The following is a 26,887-nucleotide window of genomic DNA, read 5'->3' as shown; positions in this document are numbered from 1 at the left end:
TTTCCTATGGGGTTTTATAATGGGGTTTCTGAACTTGTGTATAAAATAAGGTCTGTGGTACACATTACTTGACCCATGACGATTCTCTTCCGGGTTTTTGGACAACAAGCTTAACAGCTCTATTGGTCCGTCTCGGGCTAAATACTCTCTGTGTCACCAGTTACGTGGGTGACATTTCAAAAATGAATCCAGCTGCTCCAATTCCAAAAATACACCAACAAGAAACACACGAGGGGGGCTTTTAATATATTATGATTTATTATTAATCACAACTATCATCAAATTAATTATTAAATACACTGTGAACTTCCTCTTCTACAGTTATTGAACAACTGTCTTCATCTATGAATTTATATCATCCTCAATGGTAAATGGTTTAATGTAAACTTAGAAACAAGCTTAAGACATACAAGTGACAGGATGAGAGAACACTAAACCTAATCAAAAACTAAAATTAAAATAAAAAAATAAATTAAAATGAATTTTACAATAATCCTACAACATACACTGGGTCATATCAACCAATGCTGAAACTCATTAGACAAGTCAAATACTTTACACCCTGTCCCAGCATGTTAGTAAACCAACCTTGGACGATCCTTGTATCAAATCTTGATGAGCATAGCGTACAAACCATTTCAAGTCCATCTGTTATATCCTTTGCAATACAGACAAGAAGGTGGTGTTATTGATGGTGGCCTGATAGGTGCATAACAGGTTTATGTGAGTGGCTGGAATTCTTCAGATGAATCTAGAATATCAAAGTGATCTAGATCTAACAGGCCACAGACACCCCACTACACCCTATCTACAGCAGTTCCAGTACTGATATCTGGTTTCAATGGATAGAAACAGTGAAGTTAGTTTGGGCCCTGTGGTGGCCACAATTTATATATCAACATTAACATTGTGCAGAGAGTTTGGAACGTAAAGTTTGCATAGACATAATTTGTTATAAACAGTTGTGCCGTTAGAGGAAGCAATGACCTCTAAGGGCCAGGAACAACACCACTGGATTTGAGAATTAACAATGCAACAACCCAGTCCATAAACCCAAGAGATGCCATTAAAACATTGACAGAATATTTGGCTACCATATTGCAAAGGAAATGTCTCATCACCAAGGCTCGGTTCCGAGAAATCCCACTTCAGGTCTGTTGTCTTGATGGAAACTCGAGAATACTATATACAGAGTATGAGCCCTACAAGCACAATAAAAACTCACAAAAGGTCAAATCACCAAGTGAATTTATCAGAATAATTCATAACACTGATGGGGTCAGTGGGTAATGGTGGAGTAAGTCCTAAATTTATCAGTGTTCACTTAACATCAAGAGTAACACTGTTCAGGTGAGGTGTTTCTTAAGGACACTATTTAACAATTTAACCAACAAAGAAATGCCTAGCATACCTTTTATTGAGCATATCTGGACCCTCCTTTCCTTCTTTCTCAATCTTAAGACAACTCTAATATGATGGGCACATAATTGCAAAAAACTAAAAGAAAGAAATCAGAATAGAGTGGAATAAATATCAGTATGAAATCACCATTACCATCTCCTATAATGTAAATACTGCAGCAACATCAGACATATTTGTGATTTTAAAATGTCTAAAATAAATGACAACTGCTGGACAACTGGAAGTTGGAAGAAAATATGCAAAAATAAATTTCAGTGCTTTACAAATAAAATGGAAATAAATCCTGTGATTAAATACAAAGTTCTCCACAACACTCTATTAACAGTGGGCCCTCTTTATGATGAAAGCTCACAGCCATTCCAGTCTATCAGGCCTCCATATACTGTACTTGCATAGAAAAATAAAAAATATAATCCAAAAGAAGACTAATAATAGCTGTAATAGATATCATATGGTTTTATCTGATTAAATTAATACAAGTTTGTACATCAAAACATTACAACCTGAAGCCAAGAGCTTCAAAGGTTAATGGTACACTGCTGCACCAAAACTTCCACTCCAAAAAGCACAGATTGAAGGAGTCAGGTGAACTGTATTAGAGAGTGCCCAACATCAGAATCGATAAAAGGTAAATGTGAAAATCAGCAGGCCTCAGTGCAAAACTCCATCCATATTAAAATCAAGATTATTAACATCAAACCACACTGAATGGTTGGAGTTTTCTACACACATGGCAGATGTTAACATGTACTGCAGTTTATGCCAAATCAAATTTTTAACATCAAATTTTTTTGATTTTCTGGGTCAGAGAAAATTAAGTGTCAATGAAACATAGCGATGGACTGATATTTAAAGTTTCTGCAGTCATTGAGCAGAGACAGATAGGTAACCCTTTTTTTTTTTTTTTTTTTTGAAGAATCTCCCCTTATGTCAACTTACATATTAGAGGCTGCAACATTAGTCAACAAGTCCTGCACCTTTCCTTTCAGTTCTTAATATCAGCTCTTTCACTCCCCCTAAAGGCCACTTCCTAACTCTTTTTGCTCTACCTTTCAACTATATGGGCATGACTGGAAGGAGAAGCTGAAAAGAGAGAAGAACCTAATAAGACCTATCTGCAGCACAAGACTGTTAAACAATTTACTACGCTGCCAAGGCACAAACAAACAATAACACACACTAATAAACAACAGTACAGTGAATAAATAGGTCCTCCAGGACATTCACACTTAACATTATTACTAGCACAGGGGCTAAAGTTATTGTCTTGCTTTTCTCTTTGCATTCATTTTAGAAATATTTTATTCGTTCTGTATATTCTGGCTGAGACGCCTCTCAGGTGATGTACAGAGGGGATTGTGGGGCTGGCACAGATGGGCCCAAAGGCGTAAGTGGTTTATGTAAACCTTGGCACCTAATATACTAGAACATAGAACTACTTGTACTGTCAGGTATCCACCATCAAAAAACTAATAAAAAAACTACTTCAGCCAAATAATAATTACTTTCACATGTTTCGTCAGGCTGACATCAGCTTTGAAAGCAGAAGCAATGATGAGAGGTGGAGCATGTGGTGTGGGTGCAGTGATCCAGTTATCCATATGAAATGAGTACTTGAGATGAAATGGACATTACATGAGATTGCTCATTTATCCTCTCTGTCTCTCCCTCTCTTTTATTCTCTCACTCTTTTCACCAGTCTGCAGTCACTTTGATTCCTTGTCCTCTTTTTTTCCCCCCATCTTCCTTCTCCTGCCCTTCTATCTGAAGGAATGACAGGTCAGGAATTAGGCCAAATCTTTTGCTGCTGCGCCTCCATTCTTCTCCCCCATCTCTCCACCTCCTCCTTTGTCTTTTTTCTTCCCCCCCTTTTCCTTTTTCTTCTCCTTCTCAGCTTTCTCCTTATCTTTCTTCAGCCGTTCCTTCTCTGTCTTTTCCCTCTCCTTCTTTTCTCTGGATTTCTGCTTCTCCTCCTCTTTTTCCCTCTTCTTGTCCTCCTTGCTTTTCTTTTTCTTCTTTTCGTCCTCTTCTGCTGCCTCTGCAGGTGCTGTTTTTGCTGACTCGGGGCACGGTGGTAATGGGGCATTGTTGGCGGTGGGTGAGGGGATGGTGGGGGTAATGTGCTCAGAGATGACTTTCGGTTGGAGTGTGTGCGCACTGGATGTGTGTGCTGTTGGAGCCAGTGCCGTGGTAGTAGAAGATGCTGCAGCTAGAGGACTGGGACCATGTGGTGCCTGTGGACGCCCCCCAGCTTCATTATTATAGGGAGGTGATACAGGAGGCTTTAAGTGTGTCATCCCAGCCGAGGATGGCGGTCCCACTACACTAGTGCTGCTTCTAAAGGGCTGCAGTGGGACAGCATCCTGGCCTGAGCTGCCAGAGGTGAAGCCTTTCTTATTCTGAGAATGGAACGGTGTCTTGGACTTTCTAAGGCCGGAAAGGGAAAGGAGGCTTGATGAGGCACGCAAGGGGCCAGGCGGAGGACCGCCCAAGAAGGACAGGCTGCCCCCAGAGCTGATCGCAGCAGCCCGGTGCTTTTGCTCGAAGATGGCCCGTGTGCCGTGCAGCCTACGGCCTGGTTGGTGGGTCAACTCTCCACGAGATTCCCGCCACTTCCGCACCTGAATACTGCACTCTCTCTCTATGAGAGCCTCTGTCACAGACAGAGTGACAACCTAAAGAACAGAGAGTAGAGAGTGGGAGTATCTCAATACTACTACTCCATTCTGTCTTCTCTTTAAAGCCCTATTTCTGAGTGTGTTTGTGTGCTCACCTCTTGCACAAGAACTTCATCTCTGATTGCTTCAGCTGGAATGTTCCTCAGTCGCTCCATGGTCTCGTACATGCCCTGCAACTCACGGAGCTTATCCACAGATCCCAGCATTTGCTTGAGTAGAACCAGACCCACCCGGAACACAATCTTTACTCCTGACAAAAAACAATAATAATACAGCATAAACATCTGAGAATTACACATACTGGACAAGTACACCCATGCACAGTGTCCAAGCTTAAAAGCCCTTAAAGTCACAAAATATCTCTGTAATGCAAAACAAGATATTCAACAATCTCAAAAATGTAGGACAGGCCTTGATTTAATCCATCAGGAACTGATAGGATGGTGAAAAGTGTCCATTTCATAGAGGAATGGAGCCAGACCTGAATGAGAGTTTTCTAAAACAATGCCTAAATAGCTATTTGTTCATTTTAATTTCACATTGACTATTGACATACAGCACAAACAGATCAGGTTTTTTCATTCTTTTTAATGTGTAAAAGACTGACCTTCACAGAAAAACATGTCCCAGACGCGTAGGACGGAGGCCCAAGGCAGAGTACGGGAGAAGATACACATGAACCACTCCGTCATGTACAGGATGGGGTCAATCTTAAATTTCTTTAGGTGACGGTAAGCCATAGGACACACTCTCCTCAGCAGAGAGAAAAAAATCTCTCCATCAAGTTGGATAGCTTCCTGTGAAATAAATGTGAAAAGTATAACAGTATCTGCTTTATTTTTGTGGTCCTATTAAGAATATAGAGTGTCTTTGAGTTTGAGAACTCACCAACCCAGCGCTGTAGTACCCGGGCAAGTATTTCTCACAGATTTGCACGAGACACCAGAAGGCTTGCTAAAAGAAAATGACAATGAAGATGGGGTTCATTATGAACAAGCTGATGAACAAGAAGGAACTGTGAGCAGGCCCACACAAAATCTTCACCCACAGAAAGTAGCACAGATTTTAACAGAATTTAAAGACCGGGTCATTCACAAAGTTCCACACATTCTGCCTCCCCTTGTATGTATGTTTATTAAATATTTCGGCTAATTTGATTGTGTTTTCAGCTAGCAATAAGGGTGCATTACTGTAACACATTTTACCATGTTTGAATCCATTCCACAGATTTCCCCCACAAAATCAGCCCAGAAAATGTGAAAAGTCTGCAGATTCAGTCTGGGTCTGACTGAGGTGCCGTTTTGCATTTATTAATGATAGTTAAAGAAACTCTCTCTCACCTCAGCAGGCATGTGCATGAGCAGCACTGCTGCCACTGGTGCCTGGGCCTGACAGTAGCCCTCATCAGGCCGGTAAATGGTGTAGGCCTTCAGTATACGGTACAGGTCCTGCTGGCTGGAAACACACATAAAGGTTAAGAAATAAGACTCTGACCCAGAGCAGAGGAGAGAGCTTTGGGGGTATAGGGAAGTGTAAAAAAGAAGAGGTAGAGCAGTAGGCGAACAAAGAGTAAGACTCAACAAATGTCACCATCTACCCATGATATTGATTTTAAACACTCATGGAAAAATATTCCCTCTGGGCTTTTCAGATACATGTAATGCTCTAAATAAAAGCCTTACATCACCCTTTCCCTTGATAAAACCCACAGCTGTATTTACCCATGTCCCCCCCGAGCAGCAAACATCTCATGGAACGGGAACTGCCTGTGCAAGTCCTTCTCAATGATGTCCAACCACTTTGGATCCCCTGGCTCTTGCTCCAGCTCCTGTGAGACAAAGACAATAGGGGATAGAACAGAAGAACAATGAGCTCATATGCCTGTACTAACAGAAGAAAAGTGTGTAGTCCACCTGATCCAGTATTACCAACAACACGCTAAATTTTAAGTGAGTAAAGGGGAATTTAAAGGGTAATAGTAAAAATTAGATGGGGAACAACAGCAACATAAAAAACATTCTCAAACACAGGAGGTGTATAAAACCTGACAATACCTCAAACTTTCCAGGATTGGACTCAAGAAGCTCCTGGCTGTTGGAGAGCAGCTGCCAAGCTTTAGCTCTGAGCGAAGAGGGGATTCCTTTTCTGCAGCGCAATTTTACCTATAGAAACACATATTGTACATATATACAAAAACGCATAGTTACCTATTCAGGTTGTCAAATGTTATCTACAGTGTTGTAGATAACAGTTGTTTACTGCACCTGTGACCTCACTAGAACAGACCTTAGTCAGAGAAGACATCATATTTATTTAAATTAATGAAAACGAGGCTGTGAGGGTAGTTTGTTCAGTCTTACTGTGTACTTAAAGGGATAGTTCACAAAAACAAATTAAAATTCTCTCATCATTTAATCACCCTCATGCCATCCCAGATGTGTGACTTTCTTCTATTGAATACAGATGAAGAAGATGATTTTTAGAAGAATATTTGAGCTCTGTAGGTCCATACAATGCAAGTGAATGGGGTCCAACACTTTTAAGCTCCAAAAAGCACATAAAGGCAGCATAAAAGTAATCCATACAACTCCAGTGGTTTAATCCTTGTCATCTGAAGCAATCTAGTCAATTGTGGGTGAGAACAGACAAAAATATAAATTATTTTATTTTTTTATTGTAAATCTTGCCAATTGTAGTCTCTAGACACGATCATGATTTCAAGCTTGATTACACTTTCTAGTGCTTGATGCATGCACAGAAAATTACATGGCACTATAGGAAGTGCAATCGAGCTTGAAATCATGATTGCCAAGGAGACTGCAGATGTCAAGATCTATAGTTAAAATTGAGTTACATTTTGGATTATTCTCACCCAAAATCGATGGGATCGCTTCAAAGGACATGCATTAAACCACTGGAGTCTTATGGATTACCAATATGCTGCCTTTATGTGCTTTTTGAAGCTTCAAAATTTTTGATCCCATTCACTTGCATTGTATAGGCCTACAGAGCTGAAATATTCTTCTAAAAATCTTTGTTTGTGTTCTGCAGAAGAAAGTCATACACATCTGAAATGTGATGAGGGTGAATAAATGATAAGAGTATTTTCACTTTTGGGTGAACTATTCCTTTCATAGTGATTGTTCAGTTGACATGGTTGAACAATTATTAATTACCTAAGACTTTAAGACAGTACAACATATTGAACCGACTGTACTTCTGTCCCTTACAGTCTTGTTGTCTTTCGTGTCAAATTAAATATGGTGTTTACTCTGACTAAATTCTATTCACATTCAAATTAATAGTATTTTCTAATCCAGTCAGGAATGCCTTCAGTGACCCTTTAAGGAACAGACCTTTTGAAAGCGTCGAGATATCCACTTGTCCCAGTTTCTGAACATGTCCAGCCATTTCATCTCTCTTTGTCTTGCCACAGCCACCTGGATCTCCGCCTCACTGTAAGACAGAGAGAGATTCACAGGAATTCACATAGAAGAGATGGAACAGACACGGCATAATACTACAAGCACCCATCCTTGCCCCAGATCACTATGTTTAGGCTTTTGACAAATGGCTCAAGATCTGAGAGGGTTTATATTAATTCTGAGCAAAGAGATGCATGCAATATATATATATAAAAAAAACAAAAAACTGCCTTTTTTTATTTTTTTATTCTAAAAAACAAACAGAAGCCCCAGTATCAGCTGTTACTGGTGAATGTGGATTTAAAAAACATTTTTGTAGCTTTATAAATTCGTTAAGTAGAACAAGTGAACAGGCATAGCATTGCACAGTAATAGCGATACAAGTAACTGACACCAGAGAAGGAAACGAGTTTGAGACTTGGACACGGTTCACACCAAAGCCACAAATTGACTTCATTTGGACTCCAAATTAGAAAACTCATATCTGGTGCAAGTCAAAAGCTAAGATAAAAAATAATGTCTCTGAATATTGCTACACGGTTTAGATGCAAGGGAGTTTCTTGTGCACTCTGCCGCTCTTTTCTTTTCCTTTGAATGCATGGTTTGCTCCTTTATTTTAAAGCAGTGCTTCAACATGGTGGCATCAAATGATTTAATGTGTTATCCTACATGTTTATAATAAAGTTTACGCTTAATATCTTAAAGTCCCCGTATAATAAGCCAGGTATATGAGGTATCATTTGAAAGCTTAGAATCTATAGTGATATTAATCACTTCTACATTTCTGTTACAAAAAATAACAAAATAAGTCAATGCGAAGGTCAAAACATACGCATTGAAAATTAGCGCCCCGCAGTATTTATATAAAAATAAATGTCCTTCACATAGCACCTAAATGGACCAGTCATATCAAATGAAAGCTCTCATACCCAGTAATGTGACTCTATAGTTTATTTTGTTGTCCTTATATGACAGTTTCACAAAGAATCACAAAGTGAAATTTGATTTCTGTAAGTCATAAAATACAAACGTCTCTTTTAAATGCCAATCACAGCTACTGTAAGCCCCAAGTAGCCTTAAAACTTTATATCAGCTTTCTAAAAAAAGAGCCATTTTTTACTTGTGTGTGAGCTTGCTTGGCTGAATAATCCAATGTTATATCTTAGATGTCTAGAACAAAATATGCCATCCAGCAGGAAAAGCATGCTAAACAAATCATCAGGAAAATATGTTTTTGACTGTTGATGATAAAATTTAATATATCAATATCATCATCACAAAGGGGATGATCTCAGCTTTCTAATGACACTTAGATTGAGCTTCTGGTCCACTCAGAGGCAGAGATATTCAATGAAATAACAAGAGTGGTGCTTGAACTGAATTTTTATTTTTTATCATAAGATTGTAAACACACACTATTATTTATAAATAATTAGAGTCTTTTTTTTATTTATTATTATTTGGGGTCTTTTCTGAAAAAAAAAAAAAAAAAAAAAAAAAACATTTGCAATTAGTCCACAGTATGTGTGAATGGTGAGCTTTTAAATTTGAGTGTGTAAAATTGTGGGCGGCATCCCAAAAAATGCACTAGAGTTTATGAACAAGGAATTCCCAATAAATAAAACAACAACAAAAAAAATCTGACATTAATTGTCCTAAAACAAGCTCTAGAAATCAAACCTATGGCAAAGAGAAAACTGTTACTAAAAGTGATTTAAGATTTGCATGGACTTGTGACAAAGACTTGAAACTTGACCTTTGAAGACTTGACTTCAGGGTCTTGTTAACATGTATGACTGACACAATGATTGAAAGAAAAATAGCAGAAAACTCAATTTTACCCATGTTTCAGAACATTGCCGAGATGAGAAAGTCTAATTTAGTCCTAACCCACACTGACAGATTTTAAATAGCTGAAAAAAAGCATGTGGTGGTTAATAAGTTAATGTTGAACATGAATAAAAAATAAATAAATAAAAGAGGAAATGTTCAGCCACTTGGCAAACGTAAAGGACAGTGTTAGTGCCCGTTTTAGCAGAATTAGTCAGTACTAGAGATAAAGCGGAGACAGTCAGGGGGAAGAAAGACAAAAAGTGAGACAGTCAGTATACACTGACTCAGACAAGGCCTCTCAGCACAATCTGAGTCACTCACAACAAAAAGAGATGTAGGACACACAGAGAGAAAGATGGACACATGAAAAACACACTAAATGCTGCAGAAGGGCAGAGATGATTTGTATTGCATTTGATGTGAATAAACAGATGGATGGGTATGGCATTATACATTTCCTCATTCTGTTCTCGGTTGTAGACATCAATTATTAATATCCTTGAACACTTCACATCATGTGCTGCCACACAGAGGACACAGACATGCTGTGAATCTGCAGTCATTATCAGACAATTAACTTATTTGCTTCATTTATAAACGCTTCCTCTGATTTACTAAACAGACAACCAAACATACAGAACCATACAGCAGAAGGTGAGAATAATGAAATACATTTAATATTAGCCTATTTCAATTATATACAAATAATTATCTTGAAATACAACTTAAGTCTACATGAAATCAAAATGGACCCTATTTACTTTTGTAATGCACGTGGTCTTACAGTGCAAGATTCATTGCTGGATGTTTTCCAATGAAATTAACTGTTTGTCTTCATAATCTTTCATCAAAATGTGATGACAAACCTTGCATCTGACATCACAAACTGCCCTTACTTTTTCAACCGCTCCCCTACAACCACCTGGCTCCATTCCAGTAGGTATCGTCCATTTTTCACGATTCAATTTCCAATTAATAAAATCAGTTTACTGACATAAAATGGGTTGCGAACAGCATTTAATGTTGAATTTACATATAATTATATAACTGACATTGTAATAAAATCATATTAATCTTAGAATTAAGATATAATTTGGAAACACATGAGTAGTAATAATGCAAAAGGAGTTTTTTTTTTTTTTTAAACATCCTGAGAAAAGGAAGAATTTAAACATTCTGAAATGCTCTTTTAATGCTGAAATGTGTCATTTCTGGGCCACCAAATGGAACTGCAAAAATCAACATTGTTTTCAAACAGCTTTCCCAGAGGCCTGTTGCATGAAGCCAGTTTCAGTTGCTACCCATGTACTGTAAGTTTGTGTTTAGTTTGAGCAAACTCTGGTTTTTCAGTGTCAAGAAGCGGGGGTCGTAGCAACTTATGCTACACAGCTAACCTGCTCCAGATCTGGTTTTATTCTTGGTTACACATCGCAAACAGATACTGAACATCAGCTATGAGTAAAGTGACATCTGTGATACAATGAGGTCACTTCCCCTGTATCTCGCTATAAATTAAAGCACGCTTCACAGGGAAATGTATATATTTAATGAATTTATATTTATATTAAGATTGAATGTATTAGACCTATATAATATATTATAAAATGTTTTATTTGAGAGATCAGGGAACATTATATCTTTTGAGCAGTATATTTAGTTTCTTTGCATTTCTTTACATACTGTTCCAGTATGCAGTGCCAGATGCTGAGAACCTCGAAAAAAAAATACTGTTTGCAGAAGTGTTTGTAACGTGATTCTCACACTTTAAAAACACATTTATTGGGGAGTCACATGACACCATGCGAGGAGCAGACATATGAACGGCGAACTCTGCACACTTTGCTAATTTCATTACTATTTGTGTCATAAACTGGTGAAATTTGATACACCCCGATTCTTAACTGTTCTAGGAAGACAATATGTCAGAAAATTTAAAATCCTTCATCAGAGAGGGAATTAGCTGCTAATCTACTAGCAACTAAGGTGGATTTGGAACGCGTTTGGGAAAAACTGGAGGATTTGAAGAATCGTAATCGACAAAATAATGTCCGAATTGTTGGAATTCCTGAGCATGGGGAAGGCCGAGATATGGTGAAATTCCTAGACGAGCTCTTCCCGAGTCTGCTCAACATAACAGGCCATAAGCTGGAAATCGAGCGAGCTCACAGAGTCCCGGCTCGCAGATCTGCGGAGGGAGACAGGCCACGATCAATTCTGACCAAATTTCTGAGATCATCCGATAAAGATCTCGTGTTAAGCGAGGCGAGGAGTAAAGAAAAGCTTTCTTGGAAGAACCACAAAAAAAATTTCTCCCAGACTTTGCGAATTCGACGAGAGAAACGTGATCAATTCAAAGAATGCAAGAATCTCTTACATCAATGGAAGATCGCTTTTGCACTGATGTTTCCGGCCAAACTGAGAATAGATACTAAGGATGGCCGCAAAGTATTTACCTGTCCACAGCAAGCGATGTCCTTCATAAAAACATTGGTGTGAGTAAGCCATTTGATGTTTCTCATGTGGCCCCCAAGTGAACTTGCCTCGCTAAATATACACTTGACTGTCTGAGGAAGCTGGGCGCCATTTTGTTTCTTTTTGTGCTGGTTCCGCCTAACGGCTGGAGTTTGTTTTGTGGAATAAAACTCCTTCGGGACAGTTATGGATGAATCTGCATGTTCCTTGTGTTTATACCTCATATGGGCTGGAGTTTGTTTTGTGGAGTATTTTTTGCAGAACATTTGAAGGACTAAGTCATCTGCTGCACTCATGAACAGCCGGCTCACTGAACATCTGTTTGACTGTCTGAGGAATGGATTTTTTTTTTTTTTTGCTGGTTCCGCTAGCAGCTGGAGCTTGTTTTGTGGACTTGAGCAATCCGACGGCAAAGTTTGAGTTTAATGCGCACGTTTTTCTTTTTTCTGTTTGTTTAGTTCGGGGGGAGGTTCGGGGTTTGATTGTTGCACTAATAGGGAATGTGGTCTTTATCATTTTTATTTTTGACACACAATCTATTATTTCTAACATGTCAAAATGTCAAATGTTAATATGAGTGGATTATCTCTCTCCACGTGGAATGTGAATGGGTTGCGGCACCCCATAAAAAGAAGGAAGGTTATTTATTTTCTTAAATGTAAGAAATATGATATAGCGTTTCTTCAAGAAACACATCTTACCCCGCATGAAGCTGAAAAATTTGGGAAGATATGGGGTGGACATGTTTTCTTTAGTGCTGGCTCAAGTAAGAGCAGGGGATTCATTACATTGATAAATAAATATCTACAATTCAAATGTCTCAAACAGGTTAAAGATAAACTAGAAAGAGTCATTAATGTTTTAACAGAAATTCAGGGACAAAGATTGATTTTGGCTAATATTTATGCACCTAACGCTGATGATCAGGACTTATAGATCTTGAAAGGATGTTGCAAGCCGCTGGCACCCCTCATGATATAATATTGGGAGGAGACTTTAATCTTTTGATGGACTCTGCCCTTGATCATAGTGAAGCAAAAGTGTGTAAGCCCCCTAGAGCAACAGTGATGCTTCACAGGATGTGTAAAAATCTTGGTCTTACAGATATTTAAAGACTTTTGAACCCATCTGGTAGGGACTATAAATTTTATTCATCACTCCATAAGATTTATTCTAGAATACATTTTTTATTGCTATCTAAGTCCCTAATTTCTTCTGTCGTTGATTGCTCAATTGGAACATCTTAGTCTCAGATAACGCCCTGGTGAGTTTAGAGGTGTTGCCACATACGGAGAAAAAGAAATCATATAGTTGGCTCTTTAATGTGTCCCTTTTGCAAAATCCTGATTTCCAACAAATGTTAAAGGCTGAAATCAATGTTTATATGGAGACCAAATGGTCCTCAGTATTCTCTGTGGGCATGGCTTGGGGGACACTTAAGGCAGTTCTTAGGAGTCGGATCATACTGTATGCCTCATTCATCAAAAAATCCAAAGCACGAGAACTCTTGGAGTTGGAAGGGAATATTAAAAGTGCCAAGGCAGAGCTGAAGCACCAAATGTCGTCTGATGGCCTCAGAGAATTAACTCAATTGAAATACAGATATAATACTATTTTGTCGCGGAAGGTGGAGTTTTGGCTATTCAGGGCAAGACTTTACTTTGAGTGGGGGGACAAAGCAGGGAAGCTTTTGGCTAGATACAAAGCAGAGAGAGTCTTTTTCTACCATTCCCTCAGTGAAATCTGATGGTGGGGAAATATTTACCTCGGCCATTGATATTAATAATGCTTTTAAAGAATTCTGTCTTGATCTCTATAGTTCCATGTCTTTGTCTACTGATGAAGATATTACAAACATTGTGGAACCATTAGAACTACTTAAACTGACGACTGAGCAAAACAATTCTCTTGATTCTGAGATAAACTTGGAGGAGCTTGATGAGGTAATTAAGGCCTTGCCTACAGGCAAGACTCCGGGGCCAGATAGCTTTGCCGCTGAATTTTTTAGATCTTATGCTACAGAATTGGCTCCACTTCTGCTAAAAGTTTATATGGAATCATTAAAGAACACAAGCCCGGATCAGTCTGATTCTTAAAAAGGACAAAGATCCAAGCGAGTGTAAGAGTTACCATCCAATTTCCCTGATCCAGCTAGACTTACAAATATTGTCAAAAATTCTGGCTAACCGATTAAGTAATGTTATGACATCTCTTATACATATAGATCAGGTGGGGTTTATTTGGGGCTGCAGCTCTTCTGATAACATTAGGCGTTTCATCAATATCATGTGGTCAGTGGCGAATGATCAGACTCCGGTCGCTGCCATCCCACTTGACGACAAAAAGGCGTTTGATATGGAAGAATGGGATTATCTTTTTATGATTTTGGAAATATATGGGTTCGGGAAAACTTTTATTGGATGGATTAAATTAATTTATAGACACCCGGTAGAGGTGGGATTAATTTCGGATTATTTTACTCTGGACAGGGGCACCCGACAGGGTTGCCCTCTTTCCCCCTTATTGTTCTGTCTGGCCCTGGAACCATTAGCAGCTGCGATAAGAAAGGAGGATGATTTTCCAGGGGTGGTGGCGGGAGGTATGCCGCATAAGCTTTTGCTTTACGCAGACGATATTTTATTATTTGTCTCTGACCCTACTAGATCCATGCCTTGCCTCCACAGAATTATTCATTCCTTTTCTAAATTCTCAGGATACAGAGTTAATCAGTGTAAATCCGAAGCTTTGGCTCTGACAGCATACTGCCAGTGTAACAGCTATCCAGTAAGGCGCCTTCCAGTGGCCCAAACAGGGCATTAAGTATTTGGGCATTTTATTCCCAGCAAATTTGTCTGATTTAGTTAGAGTTAATTTTGACCCCTTAATAAAAAGGTTTTCGAGCGATGTGGACAGGTGGGCTTAATTACATTTATCTATGATTGGGAAGGTTAATGTTATTAAAATGAATTGTATTCCAAAATGTAACTACCTGCTACAATCTCTCCCTGTAGATGTCCCCCTCTCTTATTTCAAGCAATTTGATAGCACAGCGAAGTCCTTAATTTGGAATGGTAAACGTCGCAGATTACATTTCAATAAATTACACAGGCTGACTGACAAAGATGGGCTACGCCTACCCAAGATTTTGTTTTATTATTATGCATTCAGTCTCAGACATTTGGCTCATTGGTCGCTTCCACCTGAGAGAGCCCCTCCCTGGTTTTGTATTGAACAGGAAGTTCTTACTCCTATTTTTCCATTGCAAAGCCTTTCTATCAAACTAACCGGAGAGGTTAAGTTACACCCCGTTATCTCGCACTTGCACTCGGTATGGACAAAAGTGTCCAGAGTGTTTAATTTATTAATTAATTAAAAGACATTTATTTAAATGTTGCCTCAAGCATATGGTTGAACCCTAAATTATGTATTAATAAGTCCCCTTTCTGCTGGTCAGACTGGATTGTGAGGGGGTTACTACACTCAGTGACCTATATGAGAGTATTTGGTTCAACATTTTGGGATTCCCATATCTCAATTCTATAGGTATTTACAGCTGCGCCACCTGCTCTGTATTGTTTTTGGGAGTAGCATACACACCCCTAAAGCGGCAGATACTCTGGGAGAGGTGATTACTGCTTTTGGGAAAGGTCATGAGGCATCAGTGTATTACTCCCTGCTAATTCAGAGTCTGGGGATGGAAGATTATGGGAGAAAGATTTAAACTTGGTATTGGAGGAGGGAGTGTGGGATTGGATTCTAAAAAACATCAAGTCTGCATCTAGAGATGCAAGGGTTCACCTTTTGCAATTCAAGATTTTACATAGATTCTATTGGATCCCCTCTAGATTGTATAGGCTTGGTCTTAAAGACACACCCACCTGCTGGCGATGCCAATCAGAAGATGGATACACAACCCACGTTTTTTGGGGGTGTGTTAAGATCCAAGAGTTTTGGTTGAAGGTTCAGAGTGTCATATGTGACGTTTTGGGCACTCAAATTTCATTTTGCCCCAGACTCTGTATTCTGGGTGATGGGGCAGTCATAAATTTGGGGGACAAACACATAAAAAATTGGGTCCTGACCAGTATTATGATTGGCAGGCAGATTATTTTAAGGGGATGGAAGTCAGATGGGGCTCCCTTATTTCTGGAGTCATGTGCGGAGATGGGGAGGGTGGCGGCTTTTGAGGAGATGTCGAACAGAGGGCTGGGGGTTCGAGATTTGTTTGCTAGGAAGTGGGGCAGGTATTTGGTGTTTTTGGAGGGCTCTCAGGGAGGGGCTGTGGAGAGAGAGGTTTAGTTTTAATTATATATGATTATTATATTTGTTTTGTTTTTTAATTTTTTATGTGTGTGTATTCTATTTTGTGACCACCGGGGTGTTCGATGGGGGTCAGGGTGGGGCTGGTGATTGGGGAGGGGTAATAGAGGGGGTTAAATTTTGTCTCAATGTATATATGTTGTGTTTTTCCTTTCTTATACACTACTGGTCAAAAGTTTTGAAACACTTGACTGAAATGTTTCTCATGATCTTAAAAATCTTTTGATCTGAAGGCGTATGCTTAAATGTTTGAAATTAGTTTTGTAGACAAAAATATAATTGTGCCACCATATTAATTTATTTCTTTATAAATCTAAAATGTAATAAATAAAAAAAAAAAAGTTTTTGAAATTGATGACTTGGACCAAATAATAAAGAAAACCAGCCAATAAGTGCCCAGCATATCGATGGGAACTCCTTCAATACTGTTTAAAAAGCATCCCAGGTTGATACCTTAAGAAGTTGGTTGAGAAAATGTCAAGAGTACATTTCTGAAAATTCTAGGCAAAGGGTGACTACTTTGAAGATGCTAAAATATAACACAGTTTTTATTTATTTTGGATTTTGTTTAGTCACAACATAATTCCCATAGTTCCATTTATGTTATTCCATAGTTTTAATGACTTTACTATTATTCAAAAATGTGAAGAAAAAAATTATAATAAAGAATGAGTAAGTGTTTCAAAACTTTTGACCGGTAGTGTATGTTTGAGTCAATAAAAAAAATTTAATAAAAAAAAAAATAATAATAATAATAATAATAATAATGCGAGAATATGCTTTCTGTCATTCAGTCCAATGTGTTCACACACCCACCTGGCCTCACTATATTGCGTTCCTCCCAGGAACCCATATTTATCAGTGCGTCGCACTGGGCCATTGATCTCCGAGTCGGACCCCAAAGAACTGCCATCCTCGCCGAGCCCCGACAGAGACTCCAGCGTGCCCGACATCATGCTGGCCGACTCCAGGTAGCTCAAGGTGTCTGGGGCCGGCCGTGTGTAAGTGTGGGGCAGACCCAGGGACCCACTTGACTCCTGCACCAGTACGGCTGGGGGCTCAGTCTTTGAGGGTGTGCAGGGAGGCTCAGATGTACTGAGGGTGCTGGGAGTGTTGGGTTTGGGGTTCTGGGTGGGTGCTTCTGCTTCAAAAGGACCTGCTGATATTTGGCCAGAGTATTGTGATGAGTGAGAGGGGGCAGGGTTGGAGGTTGAGAGATGTTCAGTGGAAATGGGAACAGAGGGAGGGGGGAGCTCAGGAGGAATGTCATTGGAGGGTGCAGGATGGGAGATCTGGTTGACTTGAACATTGGGGTAAAGATTAGGACTGGGATCAGGAGAAGATGGCATCTGTTGCTCCTGCTCTGAGCCCTGAGCGACTGTGTGGCCAATTAAACATTTTTCCTCATTAGTCCCTCCATCTGCTGCAGCTAGTACCTCCACAGGTGGATAAACAGGACTCTTTGTTGTTGTTGAAGAGGGAGCGGCACTGTTCTGGGTAGGTGTGGTCTCCCAAGTTGAACCTGGGGAAGAGGAGTTTGTCCCACTTCCTGCCTGTAATGTTGGATTCCCCATCACTGCTCGGTCCCCATATAGAGATGATTTTGGGATGGGTGTTTCTGACGGGAGAGGCAGTGGGCTAGAGGGAACAGGTACTGATTGGTCACCCATACCGGGAGGTGAGGAAGTGAGGGCGGAGATTTCAGCCATAGCTGCTCCTCAATTTAACAGCTGAGAAAAATCAAAAGAGAAAGAGAAAAAGCCAGTCAGTAATTATTACTTGAAACACAAGATTAAAACAAACAAGACGCATTTTTAATACTTATCATATTCTATATCTAAGCACAAGTCAATTCCTTTCTGCAAAGCTAATCACTACATTCAAACAGGTGTTCGAATGTGACTAATGCCTTCAGTGTGCAGGGAAAGAAAGGAAATGTTAACTTCCAAAAGATACCTCTCTTAGATCATATTATATGAGCATGACTCAAATAACTGCTCACTTGTTTCACCTTTAAATAATAACATCCACACCTAAAATACAGATAAAACTCAGTCTTGCTGTGCCAAGAACAATCTCTGAGCACCTTTGACTATCTCTTTCACAATTAATAAGACTCAGACATCAGCCTTTCCATTCATTTAAAAATGATTCTGTAAAAACCATCTATTTGTGATATAAACTGCATGTGGTGGGAGACTGCACATCAATCAACACTCAAGAAAACCCCAAAAAGCAGCCCAGTTGGAGAGCAGTTCTCATCCACTAAGAATACACATTCCAAAGAGTTACCATCCAATTTCCCTGATCCAGCTAGATGTTAAAATATTGTCAAAAATCTGAGCCTGGGTAGCTCAGCAAGTAAAGACGCTGACTACCACACCTGGAGTCGCAAGTTCGAATCCAGGGAGTGCTGAGTGACTCCTGTCAGGCTTCCTATGCAATCAATTGGCCCAGTTGCTAGGGTGGGTACAGTCACGTTGGGTTAACCTCCTCATGGTCGCCATAATGTGTGGTTCTGTTCTCGGTGGGGCATGTGGTGAGTTGTGCATGGATGCCGCGGAGAATAGCGTGAAGCATCCACACAAGCTAGGTCACCGCGGTAACGTGCTCAACAAGCCACATGATAAAACGCACGGATTGACGGTATCAGACGTGGAGGCAACTGAGATTAGTCCTCCGCCACCCGGATTGAGGCAAGACACTACGCCACCACAAGGACCTAGAGCGCAATTGGAATTGGCATTCCAAATTGGGTAGAAAATCCAAAAATAAATAAATAAATAAATATTGTCAAAAATTTTGGCTAACCGATTGAGTAAAGTTATGACATCTCTTATAGATCAGGCAGGGTTTATTCAGGGTTTATAACATTAGATGTTTCATTAATGTCATGTGGGCAGTGGCGAATGATCAGAATCCGGTCAACGCTATCTCACTTGATGCCAAAAAGGCATTTGATATGGTAGAATGGTATTACCTTTTTAAGATTTTGGAAATGTATGAGTTCGGGAATACTTTCATTGAGTAGCTTAAGTTACTTTGGGTAGCAGTGGTTCAAATTAATGGATTAATTTCAGATAATTTTATTCTGGATAGGGGCACCCGGCAGGGTTGCCCTCTTTCCACCTTATTGTTCTGTCTTGCCCTGGAACCATTTGCAGCCATGATAAGAAAGGATGATTATTTTCGAGGGGTGATGGCAGGAGGTGTGGCGCATAAGCTTTTGCTTTACACAGATGATATTTTAATCATTTGTCTCTGACCCTACTAGATCTATGCCTTGCCTCCACAGAATTATCAATTCCTTTTTTAAGTTCTCAGGATACAGAGTGAATTGGTCTAAAGCTGAAGCTTTGGCTCTGACAGTGTATTGCCCTGTAACAGCTTTTCAACCGTGGCCCAAACAGGGCATCAAGTATTTGGGCATTTTATTTCCAGAAAATGTGATTGATTTGGGGCCATATAACTTGGGGGGGGGGGGGTTAAAATTAAGAACCTACACTTCAATAAGGTTCATGAAAACCATGTCATACCAGTTACAGCCAGTAGATGGCTGTAGCCACCTACTGTGTTGTCTGATGGCTTGTTGTAACCTAATTTTATATTTTATCACAAGATATGCATTTGGATATATATTTAGACATTATCAAACTATTATTTGTCAAAGTTTAGCATTTTAAAAATGATTTGAAGTGTCAGTTTTTGCAGTTGACGCAATTATGCTCATCATCAAACCTGACCATGGTGTTACAAAAAGAAGACACAGAATAAGCATTTTTCTACCAATAATTTATTTCAAACATAAAAATGTAATATAAAGTAAATGCATAATAATGTAAAGAAATTGAACATTAAGAAACAAAATTTACTGCAAATGGCATGAGGGTGAGTAAATGATGAGAGAATTTTCATTTTTGGCTGAACTATCTCTTTAAGTGAATTCCAAAAACTTAATGATTAAAATCCTGGAAATCTTGTTGACAGCACCCAAAATACACACTTTCCCTGATAAATTCAAACAAATGTAAACTTATTTCATGGTGTTGGAAAAAATTATGTTATTTGTCAAATACCCATTTGAGCACTTTTGTTTGGTAAAGACAATTGCCAGCCATTTAATAGAAAGGCTCACATATAGTTAATCATAAAGTAGACAAACCATAATTATTTGATTAAGATGTAAGGCTGCACTACACAACACAGGTCCAGTCTAGCTTTAGTGTAAGGAACAGTTACAGCTATTTCCTATTAAACAAACATCTGTCTCCCAAATTACACATTCGCAGGAGGTAAAAATGAAAAACTATGGAAGTGCATCCCAAAACCCAGTGAGCAGCCTACCTGAACGTTCGCACACGCCTAGGGAGAGAATCAATCACACACAAACAGCCAAATGACAAATAAAAAGTATATGTTATAACGCGTTTTGCCTTATAAACTATTATTAATCTGAATGCAACATTCTCATCAGGATGCAAAGAGGTCTTTGTGGGACTCCACCCATGCACATGAACAGTCTGCTCGTTCCGGGTAACTGAAGCTCTACTGACTGAACTGTTGCTGCCTTCAAGTGGACCTGGGAATCTCGTACCTCTGAGTTGGGCATTCGTTACTACGACATGTCACACATTCAGGTGGGAAACAAAATAAGGAAGAAGCCGAGCTCAACAAATACACAATGAACGAGGGCAAAAGATCGTTTCATAAGTGAATTACATGCATCACACATACACAACTTTTTGCTAATGCATGGTATCTAACAAATAATGAGTTAATTTGCTTAAAACTAACCACGAAGTGTGAGTCACTAGTTGACTGTCATATACAACAAAATAATATTTTGAAATAAAGTACAGAAGTTGAAATAATTTAGCAAAATCATTCGTTTCCATCATCTTTCCTGTCGACACGCCCCTTCCAAAGTCAGTCACAGTGCGGCTCAGCACGTGATGTGACTGGACAATAAAAGTGTACCAGATACTGGTGTTATGGATCAACTGGGGATTGTGTTAACTGGGGATGTGCGCGTGCACGTGAATAATTTTACTTGCATTTTCAGCAGATTCATTAATTTGTTCATGTAAATTGCAAAGGAGACAAGAAAATACGTTTTGCACATCATAAAAGATTTTTTTATCATTATTGACCCGCTTTGTATGATCGATGTCTATTCTAATGAATTCGACACAGTTTAAGAGCAATTTTAACAGTTTCACAGGGTAACATGGTTGCCCATGTTAACGTGGGACATTGGTTTGAATGGGAACTGGGGTCGGTTGAACCAGCTATACGTACGTTACAACTTAGCCTAGTTGTGGCATAAATAAGTCACAATTTACGCACTACTAAATATTTGAGCGTTGCACCATTAAACTTAGGTAGGACGTAACCCTATGTATAAACTAAATCTCAGCAAAAAAAGAAACGTCCTCTCTACTTTCAACTGCTTTTTCAACTTAACATGTGTAAATATTTGTATGAACATAAAAAGATTCAACAACTAAGACATAAACTGAACATGTTTCACAGACATGTGACAAACAGAAATGGAATAATGTGTCCCTGAACAAAGGGGTGTGGGGTCAAAATCAAAAGTAACATTATCTCAACAGTAATTGAGATCTGGGCCCTTCACTGGCCATGGCAGAACACTGACATTCCTGTCTTGCAGGAAATCATGCACAGAATGAGCAGTATGGCTGGTGGCATTGTCATGCTGGAAGGTCATGTCAGGAAGGGTACCACGTGAGGGAGGAGGATGTCTTCCCTGTAACGCACAGCGTTGAGATTGCCTGCAATGACAACATGCTCAGTCCGATTGATGCTGTGACACACCGCCCCAGACCATGACGGACCCCCCACCTCCAAATCGATCCCGCTCCAGAGTACAGGCCTCGGTGTAACGCTCATTCCTTCGACGATAAACGCGAGTCCGACCATCACCCCTGGTGAGACAAAACCGCGACTCGTCAGTGAAGAGCACTTTTTGCCAGTCCTGTCTGGTCCAGTGAAGGTGTGTTTGTGCCCATAGGCGACGTTGTTGCCAGTGATGTCTGGTAAGGACCTGCCTTACAACAGGCCTTCAAGCCCTCAGTCCAGCCTCTCTCAGCCTATTGCGGACAGTCTGATCACTGATGGAGGGATTGTGCATTCCTGGTGTAACTAGGGCAGTTGTTGTTGCCATCCTGTACCTGTCCCGCAGGTGTGATATTCGGATGTACCGATCCTGTGCAGGTGTTGTTACATGTGGTCTGCCACTGCGAGGACGATCAGCTGTACTTCCTGTCTCCCTGTAGCGCTGTCTTAGGCATCTCACTGTACAGACATTGCAATTTATTGTCCTGGCCACATCTGCAGTCCTCATGCCTCCATGCAGCATGCCTAAGGCACGTTCACACAGATGAGCAGGGACCCTGAGCATCTTTCTTTTGGTGTTTCTCAGAGTCAGAAGTAAGGTCTCTTTAGTGTCCTAAGTTTTTATAACTGTGACCTTAATTGCCTACCATCTGTAAGATGTTAGTGTCTTAATGACAGTTCCACAGGTGCATGTTCATTAATTGTTTATGGTTCATTGAACAAGCATGGAAAACATTGTTTAAACCCTTTACAATAAAGATCTGTAAAGTTATTTGGATTTTTACAAAATTATCTTTAAAATACAGTGTCCTGAAAAAGGGACGTTTCTTTTTTGCTGAGTTTATTTACGGAAGCCTCCGACCAGGAGTAACTGATGGAATAAAGAAGCAGACTCATTTAATGACATCAATGAGTTCATGTTTTGGTTGACAGGCTTCAGTCCTTTCGACATTTATGACGTCGCTTTACACTCGTTTACATTAACGGGAGAAAACATTATGTAAAAAACGTACTTCTTCAGCATGAAATTGATCTAACAGTGCACTTTCCTGTGTACTCCACCTGGTGTCAAGTTTCAACATATCGGCTACGAAATTTATAAGATATTAAAATGAATAAATGTCTATTTTTCCAGCCTGTTGTATAAGTAATTATTTATTTATTGTTCCTTATTTGTTTTAGACACAGTTATTGAATATTGTTATTTACATAGGCTAAATATACCATTAATGAAATCTTGTTTTATTACGTATCCTATTTTAATGGGGATATAATTTATTACAGCTGACAGTTACATGAACAAACAAGGTTTGAACATCAACCGTGACAAGATCAAACTGAAATGCATGGCTTTTTAATACTTCTGTGTAAAAATTTGAAGGCTGATTATTGGATCAATACAGGTAAATGTCATATTATGCGACTACGCATTACTTTACAGAGAGCTTATGACCTACTAGTTAAGTCGTGCCTTAAGAACAGTTGGTGCAACTAAATTAAGCACTGACTTAGTTACACACTAACTAGTAGTTACGAAGCCCTTTGTGTGAACTTTACGTCCTAACTTACGTGAGAACTTATGCACAGCTGGTGCAACCCTACCCTGGTGATTACACTTGTCAGAGCAGTAAATCGCATGTGGATGTCTTTTATTTGCCACATTAAAGCATCATAGGCTGATATATGTAAACAATAGGCCTATATGCTACTCTTAAATTACTTTTATTAAAAAAAAAAAAAAAAAAAAAAACCTTGAGAAAGTTGATAAAACAATAGTTCTCATTTATTTAAAAGGCCTGTTGGTCTAGTGGCAGTGTGTTCACTAATCATTCGAACAGACCTGAGTTCAAATGCGTCTGCATTTTGATTTAAGTTGTTATAAAAGCATAATTTACTTTTCAAAGGTTCTGTACATGACAGTGGTGTTTGATTATGACTACCCATAACACTGCCAAAAGATGATCTTTCAGATCAGTGTAATTTTTTGTGGAGACCAAGTACAAGCAAATTGACCAATGGGTGAGAATAAATTATACTCTGAGAAAGCATGAGAAAGTTCTTCAGAAACATAATGATTTGGTTTGTATGGCAAAATCTTAAGATTTTCAATCTTAAATCTTAAAATTGATTGACAAGTTTTAAAACGACTGTTAACTATGGAACAACGTAGTTCATATTTTTTTTTTATCAGTAATTCAACCATTCTCAGAAAAGTCAGTAGATTTAGATTATACTGTATTTACTGGCTGTCAGATTCAGTGTCAATTTTGATTGATTTTTATTTAAAGAATATAATAAAGTGTGTCTATGTATGTGTGTTTTAAAGACTTCCACGTGCGATTTACTGCTCTGACAAGTGTAATCGCCAGTTCCCATTCAAACTAATATCCAACGTTACCATGGGCGACCGTGTTACTCTGTGACAGTGGCACCTGCAGCTGTACGGCCGTACGCACTGTGTGTAGCATGAGCTCTCAGACTGACCTGAGATATATTTACTCTCAGAATATTTCACCAATCATGAAATATGTCCCGTATTTCTGTTGGCTGTTTAAAAGAACTAGCAATGCCCAATTTGCGAATGGATAATTCTTTTGAGTCGGTTCTTTTCAGTAAATTGGCCAAACAGGCTTGCAAAACAGTCTGAATCGATTCGTGATTCAGTACAATTAGTTTGGATCGCTCTCTTACTGAATCATTTGGAGCCGTTTCTCACACAGTAAAACAGTATAGGGATATTTACGAATACAGACAACAAACAGCGCTGGATACAGTGTAAATTTACCTACAACCAACTGAAACAACAGGCTGTCTTTTTGAGAGGTAACTTTGAGAAACTTCAGCTAGTGCTGTGTCATGTGAACAAGGGGCTGTTCAAACTGAATGTGTTTTTGCGTCCGCTCGCGCTGTTTTTCAATTATTTTCCATGTAAACATTCGCTAGATGGATATCTTTTGACAACTGCGTCACGTTTCCCTGTGTTTTTAGCATCTCTCATGGGAGCGCTACATTTTTAGACGCTGTGTCAAGATAAAAAAAATAACTTTAACTGATAAAACCGCGTCTTGAGACACCTGCGTTCAGCTCTATTCGTTGTTGTGCGTTTTGCTTTTTTAGCACGAAAACGCGTCTGTCTGAACGGTTTCTGGAAGAAATGCTTTATCCAATAGATACATGAACGCTACTCATGCTGGAGAAAATAAATAAATGCTTATCTCAAAGTCACCAGAATTGAACGCTTTGGTGTTTTTTTTTTTTTGCACGCACGCGCACACACACACACACACACACACACACACAAATCTCCCGGGAGAGCATGACCCCGGACCCCCCTAGATATAAGGTATATTAGGCAGATTTCTGTGCATACCCTAAGATTAAATCCTGCAGGCGCCCCTGCCCTGTGAAACCATTAAAATCTCTTTTAAACTGTGTCAAATTCATTAGAATTTGACATTAGAAAGACATCGATGAAAAAAACTCAGTTTAATAATATCAACATTTTTCTTTTTTATCATGTGCAAAACGTCTTTTCTTTGCTCCTTGACAATTCACATTCTACGAATCTGCTGAAAATGCAAGTACAAATTATTCACGTGCACGCGCACATCATCAGTTAACACGAGCCCCAGTTGATTCATAACACTCAGTTTATGAAAGGTCAACATTCGTAACGTTTTCAACTATATGCTTTTACATCGCACGACTGCAGTCGTAAAACACATTCCAGTGTCATAAAGTGGGTAGATAGCGCTTGAGATTGCTTAACTAGCAGTAGTCATTGGATTTGTGACTGACAAGTTAACTTAAAGCTGCTAATCAGGCCCGTCCTGACGGATCTGTCATGCTACCACCTCTTTGTGTCTTTATAATATTAAGAAATCACCATCCACATCATGCTACATAACATATATAGAAAGTGGAGGAAGTTTTAATTCCAATGTACTCATCAAAGTGGTGAAATTGGCCTGCTAACTCGCTAGCTTGTGCCTTCAGTATCCAGCGCGGACGATCATCTCAACTTCCCGGTTTAAAGCGCAAGGAAACGGCGTTATTATCTCGACTCTGTTCTCTGTTGGCCATCTTCGAGCATATATGTCTCGACTGAGATTAGATATCACCATTGGTATAACAAATGATCATCGCCCAGACTCACCCGCCGCTGTGTGATCTGTCCCGGGGGGGCTCCTGTCCGTGTCGGTTACCGTGACCCCCCCGCCGCAGAACGGATGAAAGGTGTGAGTGTGGAAAGCCGTTGGTCAGCCTTTGAGATGAGAGTAAAGTTTGAATTATAACATCAAGAGTGAGAGGTAACCCGTGTGGTTAGGGCTCTTTCTCTGGAGGGTGGTGTGTTGTTGGGCTAGCAGGGGTGTTAGATAAACAACGCCGCTGTGCGCTGCAGTCCCACTCATCCGCATGAAACTGGATCCTCATTAATATTGGCATTGAGAAGACATGTTTGTTTCGCTGTTAAAATTCAAGAAAAATCTCTGAAGTGTGAACTGGGCCGCATCGCTGAAAGAGATAAGCACGGCCCTGCTGACATCTCGCCGTGTCCGCATTTCGAGTGACAGCGACGTGCGCGCACCCGCAGGTGCGAGCCATGAACTTCGGAAGCGCGCAGCAGCGACTGACGTCACGACGCACACCAGTCAACGCTGCATCCCTTGAGCCTTGGAGAAGGTTAGGCTATGCTATCACCTCATAAATATATTGTTACCAGTAAGATAAAGGACAACATATTTGAGTTAAATAATAAGCATTTTCGTAGTTTACCTTTGTGACGGATTTGAAAGTTAACTGTTCATTTTGTTTGGTGCAGTCAGAAAGTTGTTTTGTGGTTTGTAATTGGTTTGTTTGGTTTATTTTTAAAAATAA

At 39.5% G+C, this 26,887-nt stretch overlaps 1 protein-coding gene across 1 annotated transcript; it reads right to left on the bottom strand.

Annotated features, from left to right (window-relative positions):
- Nucleotides 1-236: 236 nt before the first annotated feature.
- On the bottom strand, nucleotides 237-26,615 carry LOC127452316 (TBC1 domain family member 10A-like). Its single transcript, XM_051717712.1, has 10 exons — nucleotides 26,166-26,615; nucleotides 16,967-17,880; nucleotides 7,457-7,556; nucleotides 6,155-6,262; nucleotides 5,822-5,928; nucleotides 5,441-5,555; nucleotides 4,989-5,054; nucleotides 4,708-4,897; nucleotides 4,196-4,350; nucleotides 237-4,097 (listed from the first exon to the last, which is right to left on the bottom strand). Exons 2-10 carry the CDS (start codon nucleotides 17,857-17,859, stop codon nucleotides 3,210-3,212), a joined length of 2,622 nt encoding a protein of 873 aa, XP_051573672.1. The 5' UTR covers nucleotides 17,860-17,880; nucleotides 26,166-26,615; the 3' UTR covers nucleotides 237-3,209.
- Nucleotides 26,616-26,887: the final 272 nt, after the last annotated feature.

Source organism: Myxocyprinus asiaticus, chromosome 14 (assembly GCF_019703515.2).
Source record: "Myxocyprinus asiaticus isolate MX2 ecotype Aquarium Trade chromosome 14, UBuf_Myxa_2, whole genome shotgun sequence".
In the NCBI taxonomy this organism is placed as follows: Eukaryota; Metazoa; Chordata; class Actinopteri; order Cypriniformes; family Catostomidae; genus Myxocyprinus; species Myxocyprinus asiaticus.
The sequence above is the reverse complement of the archived record's forward strand: the minus strand, read 5'-3'. Positions and strand labels throughout refer to the sequence as shown.

Coding starts and splice junctions, on each gene's coding strand:
- LOC127452316 (XM_051717712.1), bottom strand. CDS start 17,859: ATGGCTGAAATCTCCGCCCTCACTTCCTCACCTCCCGGTATGGGTGAC. Junction 4,351..4,707: donor GGACATGTTTTTCTGTGAAG/GTCAGTCTTTTA, acceptor GTTTTTTGTCAG/GAGTAAAGATTGTGTTCCGG. Junction 4,098..4,195: donor ATGAAGTTCTTGTGCAAGAG/GTGAGCACACAA, acceptor TCTGTTCTTTAG/GTTGTCACTCTGTCTGTGAC.